This window comes from Ovis canadensis, chromosome 7 (genome assembly GCF_042477335.2).
Source record: "Ovis canadensis isolate MfBH-ARS-UI-01 breed Bighorn chromosome 7, ARS-UI_OviCan_v2, whole genome shotgun sequence".
In the NCBI taxonomy this organism is placed as follows: domain Eukaryota; kingdom Metazoa; phylum Chordata; class Mammalia; order Artiodactyla; family Bovidae; genus Ovis; species Ovis canadensis.
This window is the reverse complement of record NC_091251.1, coordinates 26,792,733-26,808,525: the sequence shown is the minus strand read 5'-3', so window position 1 is coordinate 26,808,525 and position 15,793 is coordinate 26,792,733. Positions and strand designations below refer to the sequence as shown.

Sequence of the window (15,793 nt, the reverse complement as noted above, 5' to 3'; positions counted from 1 at the left end):
GATCTTCTTTATAGACTCAGAAAAACCCAAGGAGGCAATACAATTTTAAGGAAGTTCATTGTTATACATATCTTTTTTTTTTTTTTTCCTTTGTCAGAGACAGTTGAGGGGGTTATGGAGAAGTCTGTGCTTCTTCAAATGAAGAATACATAAGGAATACCTAGGTGGAATATTTTATTTGAAATGGATCTCAGAATTCTTGGAACAGATTGGAAATAATGTTTTAGAAACATAGTTAGTGAGAAACAGTCTTTAGAGAGAAAAAGGTGCATAGGAGGTATTCTGATGTAAGAAAAAGAATCATATTTGACTTCATGGACAATTGTGGATTAAGGCATTCCATAAAATGCTTGGCTGTGTGGCGAGGGAAAGTGCTTAAACTCTTTAAGCACAAATTTCTCACTGTAATATGGCAGTAATAGCAACTTCTTACAGAAAATTAAAGAGATAATAATGTAATAGTGCTTAGCTCTGTGCCAGCACATAGTAGGTACTTGTTTAAATACCTCTCCAAGAAAATGCAATGGAGAGAACAAGTAGAGACTTCTGATCAGGGATGGATCCCAGGGTCTGAAAAGATGTGAATCCTTCACAGGAAAAATAGAGTAAGCTAGAGAATTTGCAAATATTCCAAGTAGTCACATGTCTCCTTCTTGCCTCAGAGTTTCATGACTCAATTTCTCATCTCTTCTTTAGCTTTATCTATTATTTGTTCTTTTTCTTTCTGTTTATCTCCTCCTACCTTATTTTTATGAAGCTTCCCTGGTGGCTCAGATGGTAAAGAGTCTGCCTGCAATGTGGGAGACCCAGGTTTGATCCCTGGGTTGGGAAGATCTCCTGTAGAAGGAAATGGCAACCCAGTCCAGTATTCTTGCCTGGAAAATTCCATGAACGAGACAGCTTGGCTACAGTCCACGAGGTCACAAAGATTCAGACATGACTGAGCAACTAACACACACACCTTATTTTTATAGAATGTTCCAGTCTCTGGATTTTATCCTCCAGATTTTCTCCTGTTATCTTTTTCTTCTTCATATTGTTCCATCACTCCATCACCTTCAGTCTATTTTTCTCTTTTTCTTCCATTTCATCTTTCATCCTTTATAGATTGTTTAGCACCGGAGACCTGGAGGCCACGCCCATTGTGTCTTCTGTGCTTCTAAGCCCTTTCTCCATTCTTCTCACCCTCAGTGGAACCCCTTCCTTTGTACCATCCACTGTTCTCCCGGGCCATAGCAGCCTGTTTCCTGTACTGAAATTTGTTCTTAGAAATGACTCTGATCAACTCAGAGCCACGAAGGTGTAAATAACTTAAAAAATTTGGTGCTTTACTTTTCTCAGGGGTACTAGAACTTCAATCAAGTACAAAGCCTTCAGCCGAAGAAATAAATCTCTAATAATAATTTTGGGAATTGTAAAGTTATGGAGTATGTTTTCTTTTCAACAGGAGAACTTCTCTGCCGAATATGCCCACTCACAGAGCTTGTTCTGCTTTGATATTTTAGAAGCAAATAAAATAAGTTGATTCAGATAAGCTGGAGTTAGATTTAGCCACCTTCTGGCATATGTAAGTCTAATTAACTCTGAGGCTGAAAACTACAGTTGACTCTTCAGCTGGCCATCAATATCACTGGAAATAAACTAAAAATGGGGGTAAATGTTTTCTATCAGAACTCCTCCTGGAAAGAAACTACAATATGTATGTAGAAGGACGCTATGAATTGAATTGTGTACCACTCCCCAACACCCCAATTCATATGTTTAAGCCGTAATACACTATGTGAATGTATTGCAAACACGGACTTTAGGGACATGGTTAAGGTTATTGAGGCCATAAGGGTGAAGACCCATTTGGATAGAACTTGTGTCCTTTTAGGAGGGGTTACAGAGACACCAGAGATTGCTCTCTCTTCACCATGTTAGGGCACAGCAAAGAGGCAGTTACTTTGTTAGGTCAGGAAGGGTCCTCACTGGGAACTGAATTAACTGGAACTTCACCTTGGATTACCCAGCCCCCAGAACTGTGAGAAATAAATTTACGTTATTTAAATGAAGTGAAAGTTACTCAGTCGTATCCAAGTCTTTGAGACCCCATGGACTATACAGTCCCTGGAACTCTCCAAGCCAGAATACTGGAGTGGGTAGCCTTTCCCTTCTCCAGGGGATCTTCCTAACCCAGGGATTGAACCCAGGTCTCCGACATTGCAGGCAGATTCTTTACCAGCTGAGCCACAAGGGAAGCCCTTTAAACCACCTTGTATATGGTGTTTTGTTATGGCAGCCCAACCAGACTAGAAGGATATTCATAGGTAAACAGCTTTGGGTGGGGTCAGAAAGTCAAGACATGCTTCAAAATGAAGAGAGGGTCCCCCTAAATGACTCCTAAGTCTGGTGAGCTACAGGGCTTCTACTTTACTAACATGGGGTGTATGAGTTTGGGGACAGATATCAACTTCCCAGCACCAAGTGCTACCCTCTGGGGAATTGCCTTTCTGTTCGTCCCCAAGCAGCACTCAGCCTTCCTCTAAATACATGTCAAACCAATGTTTAAAGAACATCTGTTTGAAGGGGTACCAAATTATTAGCTGCCTAAATCACCCACAGGCCTACATTTGGTCCAATCTTGGCCAACTGCCATCCTTCATACCTCAATATTATAGCCGATGCCATGAGCCTTACACATTTGGAGAAAAACATAGTGGAAAACCAGAGCGAGACTGTCGTGCCTCAGCTGGGTGCTCATCACTGCATAGCGACTGGTTGCCTGTGACTGGAAAAAAAAACCACAGCTGAATGTCAAACTTTTCACAAAATATATAAACTTAATTCTTTTTTAATTTCTTTACTTTTGGGGGGGCTGTGCTGGCTTTTTGTTGCTCTGCGCAGACTTTCTCTAGTTGCAGTGGGCAGGGGCTACTCTTCATTGCAGTGCATGGGCTTCTTATTGCACTGGCCTCTCTTGCTGTGGAGCACGGGCTCTAGGGCTCGTAAGCTTCAGTAGCTGTGGCCCATGGGCTTAGCTGCTCCGTAGCACGTAGGATGTTCCCAGACCAGGGATTGAACCCGTGTCCCCTATATTGGCGGGTGAATTCCTAACCGCTTGAGCACCAGGGAAACCCTAAATAAAATGTTAATCTCAGAATAATTGGGGATTAAGAGAAAAGCTGCAAACATTATACAGAGAATTCCTGTATCGCCCACACCCAGTTCCCCTGCTTTTGACACGGCACGTTGATGCGGTACACGTACGTGATGTTTGTCATGACTAAGGAACCAAATCGCCACATTACTGTTAAGCCCATACTTTATTTGGATATAGTTAGTTTTCCCTAGGTCCCATTTTCTGTTCCAGGATCCCCTCCACCTTATGTTTGTCATGTCCCCTGTGACAGTTTCTCTGTCTCACCTGACGGTTTTGAGGGGTACTGATCAGGTATTTTGTAGGATATCCCTCAGTTGAGGTGTGCCTGATTTTTTTTCATGGTTAGATGAGGGTTGTTTGTTTTGGAGAGAGAGGTAAACTGCTACTTTCATCACCTCATATCAGCATGACTTATCAGTATGACGCCAACCGTGGTCCCCTGGCTAAAATAGTTTTCACTAGATTTCTTGCTGAAAAGATTCTTTCCGCCTTTCCATACTGTGCTCTTCAGCAACAAATAATTAAGTGTACTTCACCTCCTTGAAGGGACCAATACTAGAGCTTTAATTCCAACTGCTTTCTTTGTTTGGGAAATTGCTATTCTTTATCTTGCTTGCCTATGAATGAGAGCTATCCCAAAGAGACTGGTTATAGTAGGTCCAAAGTATTTCAACTACAGTATCTCCTAAAATATTGGAAATTTAATATGCACAAAAGAAAGTATTGATTCCTGATAGTTTCGTAGCATGTCCTTCATGAAATGTGATATTTGCCTTTGACAATTATCTCTTTGTCCTTGGGTAAATGGAAATATGGAAAACTGCTCATAGAGCTGTGGCCAACCTTACAGCATAAAAGCGGCTACATATGGCCCAGATTTTGAACTTTGGGGACCCTCAGGTGCTGGGCAACGGCCTGATTGCATGCAGTGACTTGAAATAGGAGAAGGAAAAGGGGTGCTGCTGGCTCACTGCTGGCTCACAGCTGGTTGCAAGGATCCTAATGACCTGACACACTATCTTTTGTGAAACTCCAGGCCCCCTGTTTGCCTCTGAGCTAATGCAGAGAACTGCGGCTGACTGAGTGAGTACCCAGCAGAAAATAAACATCCTTTCCCCCACATCTCACACACAGACACACACACAGATTTCATGTTCATCTTTTGTGACATACGTCCCCCACATACTGTGTCTTTTCCTTCAACATTTACATAGTATATCTGATGGTCACGTTATCCGTAGTAGTAATTAAGCCCACACACAAGCAGGGTCCACACCTACAAAAATGTTAGGCTCCCACAGGCTAATGCATCGATCTGTGCACCCCCACTGGTATGTCCCCACTTGGAGCCACTGGGAATTCTACTTTTACAAAGAAAAATCTATTTGACCATCTATTGTCTCACAACTGTACTTTGTTATCTCCCTAACCTATTATGAGTTGTTCTCCTGGCTGGCGCTCTTTCATGACAGGGAGTTTTCTGAGGGCAGGCACTGTTTGGCGTCTGAATCCCCAGGCTGGACATGATGCTAGTGTTCAGTATTTCTTCAAACAATAGATACATGAAATAAAGTGGACTGCACTTCTCTCAGACTGAAGAGGTACTTCAAAGGATGTAATTCAGGGGACTTTCAGTCACTGAGAGCTTTGGGGCAGAAACAGAGATTGATTCACAAAACAGGGGACAGTCACACATGCTCTAGAAAATGACAGCTCAGGACAGTCATCCCAGGCCTCGCCCCTAGAGGACATCTTTTGGAGGACAATGTAGCTCTGGCAGAGATAATTGGAGGGTAACAAGAACTGGCTAAGAGAAGCTCTGGCTCAGCTATGCAATCAGTCTGGGGGAGCATGACAACCACGCCTGCTCACCCTGCCATGCCAGGCTGTGCCATGCTCAGGCCTTCACAGCAAAGGCCCAGAAGCCTGAGCTTTTGTGTGTGGAAGTGAGCTGTAAATACTCTGAAATTCCATTGTGGTTACTGAGCATGTAATTGCGTGGTAATTACCATGAATTCACAAGATAATTCTGAGGTTATTTTTGTCTTCTAAACTTGTCTTATGCTGCTATAGTATATAAACTAGCAAACCCAAGATCAGGCACCAGTCAGTGAGGGAGAGAGATGGGCAGGCATCTGATACCAGGATCCAGCTCAGTGCGCGTCTTGGCTCCAAAGTGAAGCAGAAGAGCTCACTGTTCAGTATTACCGGACAGCAACCATCCTGAGGCTTCTTCCACTCTATGGAGACAGACTGCAATTCCCCTCCTCCCAGACCTGAGCTTGTGATTCATATGGAATTAGAAAGAAAAACCAGGATATTTGATATATGTCTCCAAGTAATGTCTTCTTTTCCATGACCATCCCCATCCTAGTCCAGACCATTGCAGCTTACTAGGGAGGTGCAGGTACAAGCAGAATTCGGTAGTGGAGAGGTTAAACAGAATCAGAATGACCAAAGATCAAAACCTGAGCAGGCCACTTACTGAATGTATGATCTTGGATATGTCATTTAACTTCTCTGACTTTGATGATTAAACAAACACCTAGTACTTGATACACAGTAGCTACTGTTAATTGTTGCTGTTTCTTTGAAGGGCCTGGGAGCATTGTAGACCTATAGCAAATGTAATTTTCCAGGCTGTTCCTTCCTCAACTGGTGCCTGGGATATTGAGCATTACGACTATAATTTAATGTTTTCCAAACTCAGATTGGTCAATGCTCTGAACTCTTCAGTGTCTCCTTCTAGCATTCAAGACTCCCCAACTTTCTCAATCACTTTTCCCACTCCCTGCCTCCCATAATCTCTGTCCCAGTCCAGCTGGTTCATAATAGACCAGTCTCTCTTCAGCTACTGTCCTTTCCACTGCAGAGGGTCTCCCTCTCCTTGTCACATGGTGACTGTCTTAGTCTGTAAGGCCAGACCAAGTTCTATGTTCTGAGCAAAGTGTTCTGTCCCCACCTGTCCGCAATTGTTTCTCCTAAGAACCCCAGCGGCAGGTTAAGGGACTATCACTCAAAAGGTATTTAAATGAGACCTCATGGTTTTCCTTTGTGTGTGTGCTATCTATTTTATATTGCTTTTCAACTCTTCAAGGACAGGGACTTTGCCAAATGTCCCTGTATCCTGGATACTTCTTGAAATTCCTAGCTTAAGTGCTTAATAAATGTGTTATAATAATGCAAATAAAGATGAACATACATGATAAACCTGTATTTAAAAAGACTTAACCAAGTCTGCAGTCTCTATAGGCAAAAACAGCCAATGATCTAGGGTTGTCTTTAATTCAGACTGACAGCTTAGATGACAGTGTTGTCTCGAGGATTAGATGAGTTCATAAAGACCTTGGAACAGTGTCTGGCACAGAGTAAGCACTCAAAAACAAGCTAGCTCTTATTAATATTTGTTAAGCTAAATTATTTCACAAATAAGATAAAATATTTGAAATTAAACAACCAACCAGAAAATCTTTTCATCAGAAAGGGACTTCAATCAGAAAACCTGGGCTTTTCTACTTACTTAACTTCACGATCTTGGGCAGCTCACTTACCTTTACCTTTAGCCTTACTTTCCTTTAATCTATAAAAGGAGTATGATAGCCCATGTCTTAATTATTCTTGGGGTTATCATGGGGATCAAATAAGCTCAGTTAAGTTTCTCAGTTGCATCAGACTCTTTGTGACCCCATGGACCGCAGCACGCCAGGCATCCCTGTCCATCACCAATTCCCGGAGGTTGCTTATTAAACTCATGCCCATCAAGTCGGTGATGCCATTCAAACATCCCACTCTGTGGTCCCCTTCTCCTCCTGCCTTCAATCTTTCCCAGCATCAGGGTCTTTTCCAATGAGTTAATTCTTCGCATCAGGTGGCCAAAGTATTGGACTTTCAACTTCTGCATCAGTCCTTCCAATAAATATTCAGGACTGATTTCCTTTAGGATTGACTGGATCTCCTTGCAGTCCAAGGGACTCTCAAGAGTATTCTCCAACACCACAGTTGAAAAGCATCAATTCTTCAGTGCTCAGCTTTCTTTATGGTCCAACTCTCACATCTATACATGACTACTGGAAAAACCATAGCTTTGACTAGATGGACCCTTGTTGGCAAAGTAATGTCTCTTTTTTTTTAAATATGCTGTCCAGATTGGTCATAGCTTTTCTTTCAAGGAACAAGTGTCTTTTAATTTCATGGCTGCAGTCGCCATCTGCAGTGATTTTGGAGCCCAAGAAAAGAAAGTCTGTCACTGTTTCCATTGTTTCCCTATCTACTTGCCATGAAGTGATGGAACCAGATGCCATGATCTTCATTTTTTGACTGTTGTTTTAAGCCAGCTTTTTCACTCTTCCACTTTCATCAAGATGCTCTTCAGTTCCTCTATGGTTTCTGCCATTAGGGTGGTGTCATCTGCATATCTGAGGTTATTGATATTTCTCCTGGCAATCTTGATTCCAGCTTGTGCTTCATCCATCCTGGCATTTCGTATGATGTACTCTGCATAGGGTGACAAAATACAGCCTTTCCCAATTTGGAACCATTCTATGTACCATTCTAACTGTTGCTTCTTGACCTGCATACAGATTTCTCAAGAGGCAGGTAAGGTGGTCTGGTATTCCCATCTGTGTAAGAATTTGTTCCATGTACCATTCTAACTGTTGCTTCTTGACCTGCATACAGATTTCTCAGGAGGCAGGTAAGGTGGTCAGGTATTCCCATCTGTGTAAGAATTTTCCACAGTTTATTGTGATCCACACAGTCAAAAGTTTGGCATAGTCAATAAAGCAGAAATAGATGTTTTTCTGGAATTCTCTCATTTTTTCTATGATCCAACAGATGTTGGCAATTTGATCTCTGACTCCTCTGCCTTTTCTAAATCCAGCTTGAACATCTGAAATTTCATGGTTTATGTACTGTTGAAGCCTCACTTGAAAAATTTGAGTATTACTTTGATAGTGTGTGAGATGAGTGCAATCGTTCAGTAGTTGGAACATTCTTCAGCATTGCCTTTCTTTGGGATTGTAATAAAAACTGACCTTTTCCAGGACTGTGGTCATGGCTGTTTTCCAAATTTGCTAGCATATTGAGTGCAGCACTTTCACGCATCATCTTTTAGGACTTGAAATAGCTCAGCTGGAATTCCATCATCTTTGTTAGCTTTGTTTATAGTGATGCTTCCTAAGGCCCACTTGACTTCAGACTCCAGTATGTCTAGCTCTAGGTGAGTAATCACACCATCATGGTTATTTGGGTCATTAAGGTCTTGTTTGTATAGTTCTTCTGTGTATTCTTGCCACCTTTTCTTAACATCTTCTGCTTCTGTTAGGTCCACACCATTTCTGTCCTTTATTATGCTTGTCTTTGCACAAAATGTTCCCTTGGTATCTCCAATTTTCTTGAAGAGATCTCTAGTCTTTCCCATTCTGTTGTTTTCCTCTGTTTCTTTGCACTGATCACTGAGGAAGGCTTTCTTATCTCTCCTTGCTATTCTTTGGAACTCTGCATTCAGATGGGTATATCTTCCCTTTTCTCCTTTGCCTTTAGTGTATCTCCTTTTCTCAGCTATTTGTAAGGCCTCTTCAGGTAACCATTGTGCCTGTTTGTATTTCTTCTTCTTGGGGATGATTTTGATCACTGCCTCCTATACAATGTCACGAACCTCCATCCATAGTTCTTCAGGCATTCTGTCTATTGGATCTAATCCTTTGAATCTATTTGTCACTTCTGCTGTATAATAGTAAGGGATTTGATTTAGGTCATACCTTAATGGTCTTAGTGGTTAAATAAGCTCACATCTATTTAAAGTGTAAAGCATTATACAAATTATAACAAATAGAAAGCATCATTTTTAACCAACTTGCTTCTAATGCTGTAAAATCCATTTAGGTTTACCAAGGGAGTCATAATCTAAATGGGTTTTATTGCATCAGAAGACTCCTCCACAACCATCTGGACCATTCAGGGCTCACTGAGTCCTGGCCTAGTAGCTCAGAGCAGATTAGGAGCCCATGGATAATGGTAATATGTCTGCAAATAACCTCCTCACACAGGGAGATGAAGCCTCTTTTGGAAGAAGACTTTTTCCATGGCTTCACCCAGAGATTTCTTCAGGGATGAGCTGAAGCTGTACTCTGGGGTTGAATCATTGACTCTCAGCCAACACAAGGCAGGCTGGGTAGCACAACGGTCAGACACACAAGCCTGGGCATAATTCTGGCTTCCACGCTTGCTTGTTGAGTGACTTTCCACAGGTTGCTTAACACTTCTTATCTCAGTCTTCCTAGCTAAAAATGAGCATAATAATAGCACCTGCCTCATATATCATGTTGTATAAGGATTCATGTAAAGCATTTCGTTAAAGTACGTGGTGAGGAGTAAAGGCTTAGTATATTTTGGATATTATTATCATGTTATTATATGCGTTATAGTTCTATGCTGGCCTATCTTGGTCCTTTGCAAAACTTAGAGCTCTTTGCTAGTTATCCTTATATCCCCTGTGCTTAGCAGAATGCTTGGCACAAAGTAGGTGAACTTACTTCCAGTTGATTCTGGCTGAAAGTTTTGACTGATAGCTAAGGTGTGGCTGGTGAGGACTTACATTGTGACCTTGTCACAACAGTGTTATGCCTTTCTAAAAGATTCTTCAAGAAAAAGACCTTTCAATGGAAGGCCGTGGGGATGGGCCCTTCCTGTGTCTCCTTACAGGACAAATTCCCTATCCACAGGTCTCACTGTACATGAGGGTGCCTAAGTCAGGCTTGAAACAGAGTCCTACTCTACATACAAGCCCCATAAAAAGTAAATGCCTCAGGAGATTCTAGGGGTCATTTAGGCCTTCCCTATTTTGCAAAACAGGAAACTGAGGCCCGAGAAAGGATCAGAATTCATGGCCCCTGACTTCCAGTGCAGTCCTGTTCTCTCTACATTCCCACTGGCCACGTTTGGAGTGTGTGGGAATTTCAGAGATTAGCCTTTTCTAGGAAAATAAGGGGGAAAAAAATAGAAGGCAAAATATTACTGGTAGAAGTCTAGTTTTATTAAACTACCTTTCTAAATCACAATCTAACAAGAACGCTTCAAGCTAAATAAAGGAAGCTTGAAATACTCCTTTTCACTGGAGAATATAATTTTGCTTCAACCACAATTTAAATTGATTTAGTTCTGAGCACCAGCACTTGAAGTGTGGAGCATATTCTATTTTTGCCATGATACTTGTTTTGACAGTGATGCATTTCAGTTGACATAGTTGAAATCCTTATGTAATAAATCTCTGCCTGAAAATTAATCATGTTTATAATATTCTGAGAATTAATAACACCCATTGCTCAAATCATTAACTTAAAAAAGGAGCTTCCAAAATCTGTTCTCGGCAGTAAGGGACCACAAATAAATGAATGTTTGATAAAATAATCCAAGTAGCAGTTTAACAAGCGTAAACTTGAATGTGGTGGCAATAACACAGAACTATTGTTTAAGGGTTGGCAGAGGCTGATGAGGTTCTTATTTCAGTTACGAAGCAGGCATCCACATGCATAATGAACTGCTCTCTGAATTATTAATGTGTTGCTTATTTAGCCTCATCTGTCTAGAAGATAATGTATCCTAACTCTAATGAGTGATTGGTTTTGTACATAATTACAGTAGCAGCAGTAGTGGGGAAATGTGTGCCTTCAAAGAAGGAATTCTAAAAATAAAGTCATCACATAAACTCCGCTGTTGTTGCATTCTATCAAAATCAAACCCGAAGCGTTGGAGAATTCATAATAAATTACAGGAGACAGAATCATTATTAACATCATAATTTAACACAAAAGGTTTTACTTAATCATTCATTACAGATCATGTGCTGTTAAAATGCTTATAAATGACTGGGGTTGTTTTAAGATGTTTCCAGAGATGATCCCTTTTGGCCACCTCACCAGCTATGGTGTGGAGGGTCCATCGAGAGAGAAGAACAGTAAAAACGGGTAGAAAAGGATAACAATTTATGTCCACTCTGACAGAATGTTAATTAAAAGTTAAAAAGCCGTTAGGTGACTCCTTTTCATTTTCAAAACACACACGTCTGGGACTCATCTGATCCTGTTTCCACCTTCAAGTGGTTATTTGTGGAGGACACTGGACCAGAAGTCCGTGCGCGTGGTCTGCTGCTGTTGCTGCTGTTGCTAAGTCGCTTCAGTCGTGTCCGAATCTGTGCGACCCCATAGACGGCAGCCCACCAGGCTCCCCCGTCCCTGGGATTCTCCAGGCAAGAACACTGGAGTGGGTTGCCATTTCCTTCTCCAATGCGTGAAAGTGAAAAGTGAAAGTGGAGTCTCTCAGTCGTGTCCAACTCTTAGCAACCCCATGGACTGCAGCCCACCAGGCTCCTCTGTCTAAACGGGTCTAAATGAGAGTGATTTGCCACCTGTTTCTACTAAGGGGACAATAGCTCTTCTTAGAGTTCAGAAAAGTTTTTGCTTTCCCCCTGCACAGCATATTATCCTTTAGGAATAGGCCCAAACTGGAAATCTCTTATAGGCACTCATTCTGAACACGCCCTCATTATCACTAGGTTCTATCTGTGTGTTTTCTTTTCTTGTCTTCAGAGGGGTTTGTCAGCTGACTGACTGTAAACTTGACGGCATCACAGTCTGTTCACACTTGTTCAGGAGCTTCACTTTGGCTGTAAATTGCACCATGTGCACGTGTGCATGCTTTCTTTAAAACTTTCCCATCACATGTTCACATACGCACAGGCACCAGGGTGAGAACCTCCATTTATCTTTCTACAACCAAAAGTACTTCCAGTTTGTCCCTCCCTCAGTAAATCTGCATAGCTCTTCTTCAGTGATTGTAGAGACGTTTGATTTACTGAAGATCATAATGCTTCCCTCTTGAGTGCAGACAATTCCTAAAAGTGTCTAAGACTCTTGATCACAGAAGAATTCCTGTATGTTGCCTTTAGCTAGGATTGAAATCTATAGGCAAGACAGGGAAGATGGGAAAGTGCTTCTAATTCCAAGTGAAGCCTCTGCTTGCAGATTTCTGGAGCAACATATTTAAATGCAGCGAATTGTCTTTGGAAGTCTTGCATTGAATACTAACTCAGCTTCCAGCTTCCTTTGGAAAGTGGCATGCAGTTAGGTTTGCTAAGCCAGAAGGTATCAAATTCTACTGCTGTCCCTCCCTCTGGCACTGAACTTAGAGTCTTGTAAAGGTCCCTTTGGTGAGGCCAAGGGAACAGGTGGGACCAAACCTGGGATATCCCTAGCAAGGTCCTAGGTCTGTTTCTCATCCCTAGTCTAATTCTGCTTCTCGTCTTAATAAGCAAAGAGATCTAAGGGATTCGCATGAACAAGGGTATCTCACAGGACAAGTGAATTGAGGAGGAGGAGGAGTCTGCTGCTTGAGCCCCCCAAGACATCTGGCACCCTTTTCAGGCTATCCTTCCAAGTCTATGCTGAGCTCCTGCTAAGGAAGTTGATATAGGGATCCTTGGCAGAGTCAAAAAAGGGTTCTCTAAACCCAGAGGTGTCTCTTGGATCCAAAGAGACTCAAGAGAGAGGCAGCAGATACTGCTCTGAAATGATATCGCTAGGGAGCTGGTGTGGGGGTTCTATTAACCACTGGTATTCCTCTTTTATCTGCTTGACATATTCACATCTCAAGTAGAGCTTCATTTGCAAAAAGGGCACAAAGCTCACTATTGTGAGAGGAGGCAGAAGAAACCCTCTGGCATTGTCAGAGCAGCTGTGGCTTAAGCCCCAATCTGCTCGCATATCCCACCTATAGGAAGGGCCATCTGGTCCTCTTGACCTTTGCACTTCTTCCCCAGGACCAACCTAGCCCACTGTCCCCATAGAGGTTTACCCTTTGTTACTCAGAGTCCTGAGGTTGGTAAACCTTAACCAGTGCCAGAACTACTGCCTCCAGCCCCGTAGAGATAGGCTAGTGATGAGATGGGAGACTGGGCCATGGATCATGAGGGGCCTCATCAACCAAGCTGAGAAGTTGGGATTTTCCCAAAAATGACAGGAGTCATTTCAGAATCAAAAGTAGGGGAGTAACATGCTCAGATTCGCCTTGACTACCTTGACTACCTTGAGAGGAGGCAGGGAATCTTAGTGAGAAGCTATTCTAACACTAGTGTGAGACCCTGAAAGCTGGAATGAAGGCTGTATCTTTGATGGGGAGAGGAAGGGTCAGAGTTGAGGCATTTTAGCAGCAGGCATCAACTTGAGCTGCTTGCCGACTGGATGCTGGGACATAGGGTGACTGATCAGCTTCTGGCCCAACTCACCAAGAGGAATTATAAGGAAGGAGAGACCACGAGTGCAACTGTGGGTAGTTTGAGCCTGAAGCCTCTCCAACATTCTGTTGAATATGGAATCGAGGAGTCGGAGGCTCAAAAGAGAGATTTGGGCTAGAAAAATACAGGTTTGGTTGGAAGCTTCTGGTGACTGCAGCCATGGATATAGATATACTTGTCCTGGGAAGTGAGCTGAGGAGAGAACAGAGGGGAACACCCAGACATCCAGCCCTGGAAAGCCCCGTGCTCTTCCGTCCTTCCACGTGGTGCTTCTCCCCGTTCTGACATTCCCGGTTCCTACAGAATGCTGCCTCCCCTCTCCTACATTCCTGTGCCAGAAGCCCATTTTGGGAGTTTCAAAGATTTGCCTGAAATTCTTTCTTCCCTCTGGACCCATGGAGCTTGGCATACAACCAGAGCTCAGTAAATGGCACTGAAGAGAATTAGCATGCATCATCGGTCACTTACCGGCACTTTCTGAACATTTAGGTTGTTCATTTTCTTGTCTTTCTTGGGAGCAAAGCGGGGCACTTCGAGGGTGCTCAAACTGCAATCCAGGTGGCCATTGGTCAAGTATAAGGTGAGCTGAGTCAGGGCTAGCTGGTCACTGTACGAGAGATTGAGGCCTGTTGCCCACACCTGAGTAGAACAGGAACCACAGAAGTGAGGATACGAACCGCCAGCAGGAGAGAAGGCCCCTACCATCCATAACCACCCTGAACCACCCTGAACCACACCAGACCCGACTATGCCAGTGAATATGTGACTTAAGATGCTCTTGCTCATGTTTCTCCTTTGTTCAACAGAAGGATATAGCCTTCAATCCGATTCTTGTCAGAAGATTCAAGGTTCTTGTGGGGCGTTTACACAGCTGGAAACACCTGGCCAAGATAATCTGATGGAGAGTCCTGCTTCTGAAAGTCTCCTGTACCCTTTGATTTTTCTGCCTGTGGTTGGCCATTTCTAAAGTGACCAGTGCAAGGCTTTCAACTGAGAAATGAAGTTGGATGGGAACTCCAGAGGATGGGGAGTTACAGGGGAGCAGACAGAGACGGCAAAGGGTGAGTAAATGTTAGAAAAGGGCAGTTTGCCCTGGCTTCAGAAAAAGCAGTGCTGGCTTCTCTGGGAACTGCAATATGATTCTTTTTTTTTTTTTTGGCGGGAAAATAACTTTTTTATTGTGGAAAGTTTAAATTTAGTTGTTTTTTTTGTTGTTGTTAAATTGGAGGATAATTGCTTTACAATGTTGTGTTGGTGTTTCTGCAGTACAATGATGCAAATCAGCTATAATTATATATATATATATATATCCTCTCCTTCTTACGCCTCCCTCCTCGCTCCCATCCCAGCTCTCTAAGCTGGGTTCTCTATAAAGCAGCAGCTTCCCACTAGCTATCTATTTTACACATGATACTGTACATACGTCAATGCTGCTTTCTTAATTCATCCTTTCCTCTCCTGCCCTGCTGTGTCCACAAGCTCTCTACGTCTGCATCTCCATTTCTTCCCTGCAAATAATTTCATCAGTACTATTTTCCTAGATTCCATATGTTGCAATATGATTCTTAAGGGAAGCTTAGGGTTGGCCGATAAGCCTTAGCTCTACCGCTATTTTCACCTTAAGAGTACAAGAAAGTAATTTCACCTACCCTATGCCAGGAAACCATGATAGCAATCACCATAGCTGAATACCAGGGTTATTAGAGGGATGTGTGTGTGCATGCATGCTCAGTTGTTCACTTGTGTCCAACTCTTTGTGACCGCAGGGACTGCAGCACACTGGGCTCCTCTGTCCATGGAACTTCCCAGGCAAGAATACTGGAGCAGGTTGCCATTTCTTACTCCAGGGGATCTTCCCCACCCAGGGATCAAACCCCAGTGTTTCCTGCATCAACAGGTGGATTCTTTACCACTGTGCCACCTGGGAAGTCCTAGAAGGATATTATGACACAATAGAAATTAAAATGCTTTGAGAGACAGATATACGTAAGCAATAAGTTACTCTTAAGTTATTAGATGCTTGATTAATGTCTAGTAACTCCCTCGACAGACACTTACTGAGCATCTACTATGTGCTAAACTGCTGTTGGCAAAGTGGGTCATGTGCTACCTTCTCCTGTGGCAGACCAGCCTTAATTTCTCTTGTCACTCCCCCACCTTACGCTGAATCCAGAATCCTCCTCAGGTCAGTGCTCAAGGCATATTACTGTGCTAGTCATCTAAGTGTAAAAAGCAGAGACATGGATCCTACACCAAGAAGGGGAAGACAGAATCATGTTCAATTAATTATAACACAATGAATACTTGAGGGATGGAACCAAGCACCACCAAAGCAGAAGGAGTGGACAGATCGGGTTTGGCTA

At 42.7% G+C, this 15,793-nt stretch overlaps 1 protein-coding gene across 1 annotated transcript in view; it reads right to left on the bottom strand.

Annotated features, from left to right (window-relative positions):
• The window catches only part of IQCH (IQ motif containing H), a 229,438-nt gene that overhangs the window by 14,802 nt on the left and 198,843 nt on the right, over window positions 1–15,793 (bottom strand). The window contains 2 exon segments of the mRNA XM_069597379.1: window positions 2,648–2,770; window positions 13,899–14,069. Of these exon segments, the coding sequence (XP_069453480.1) occupies window positions 2,648–2,770; window positions 13,899–14,069 (294 nt within the window).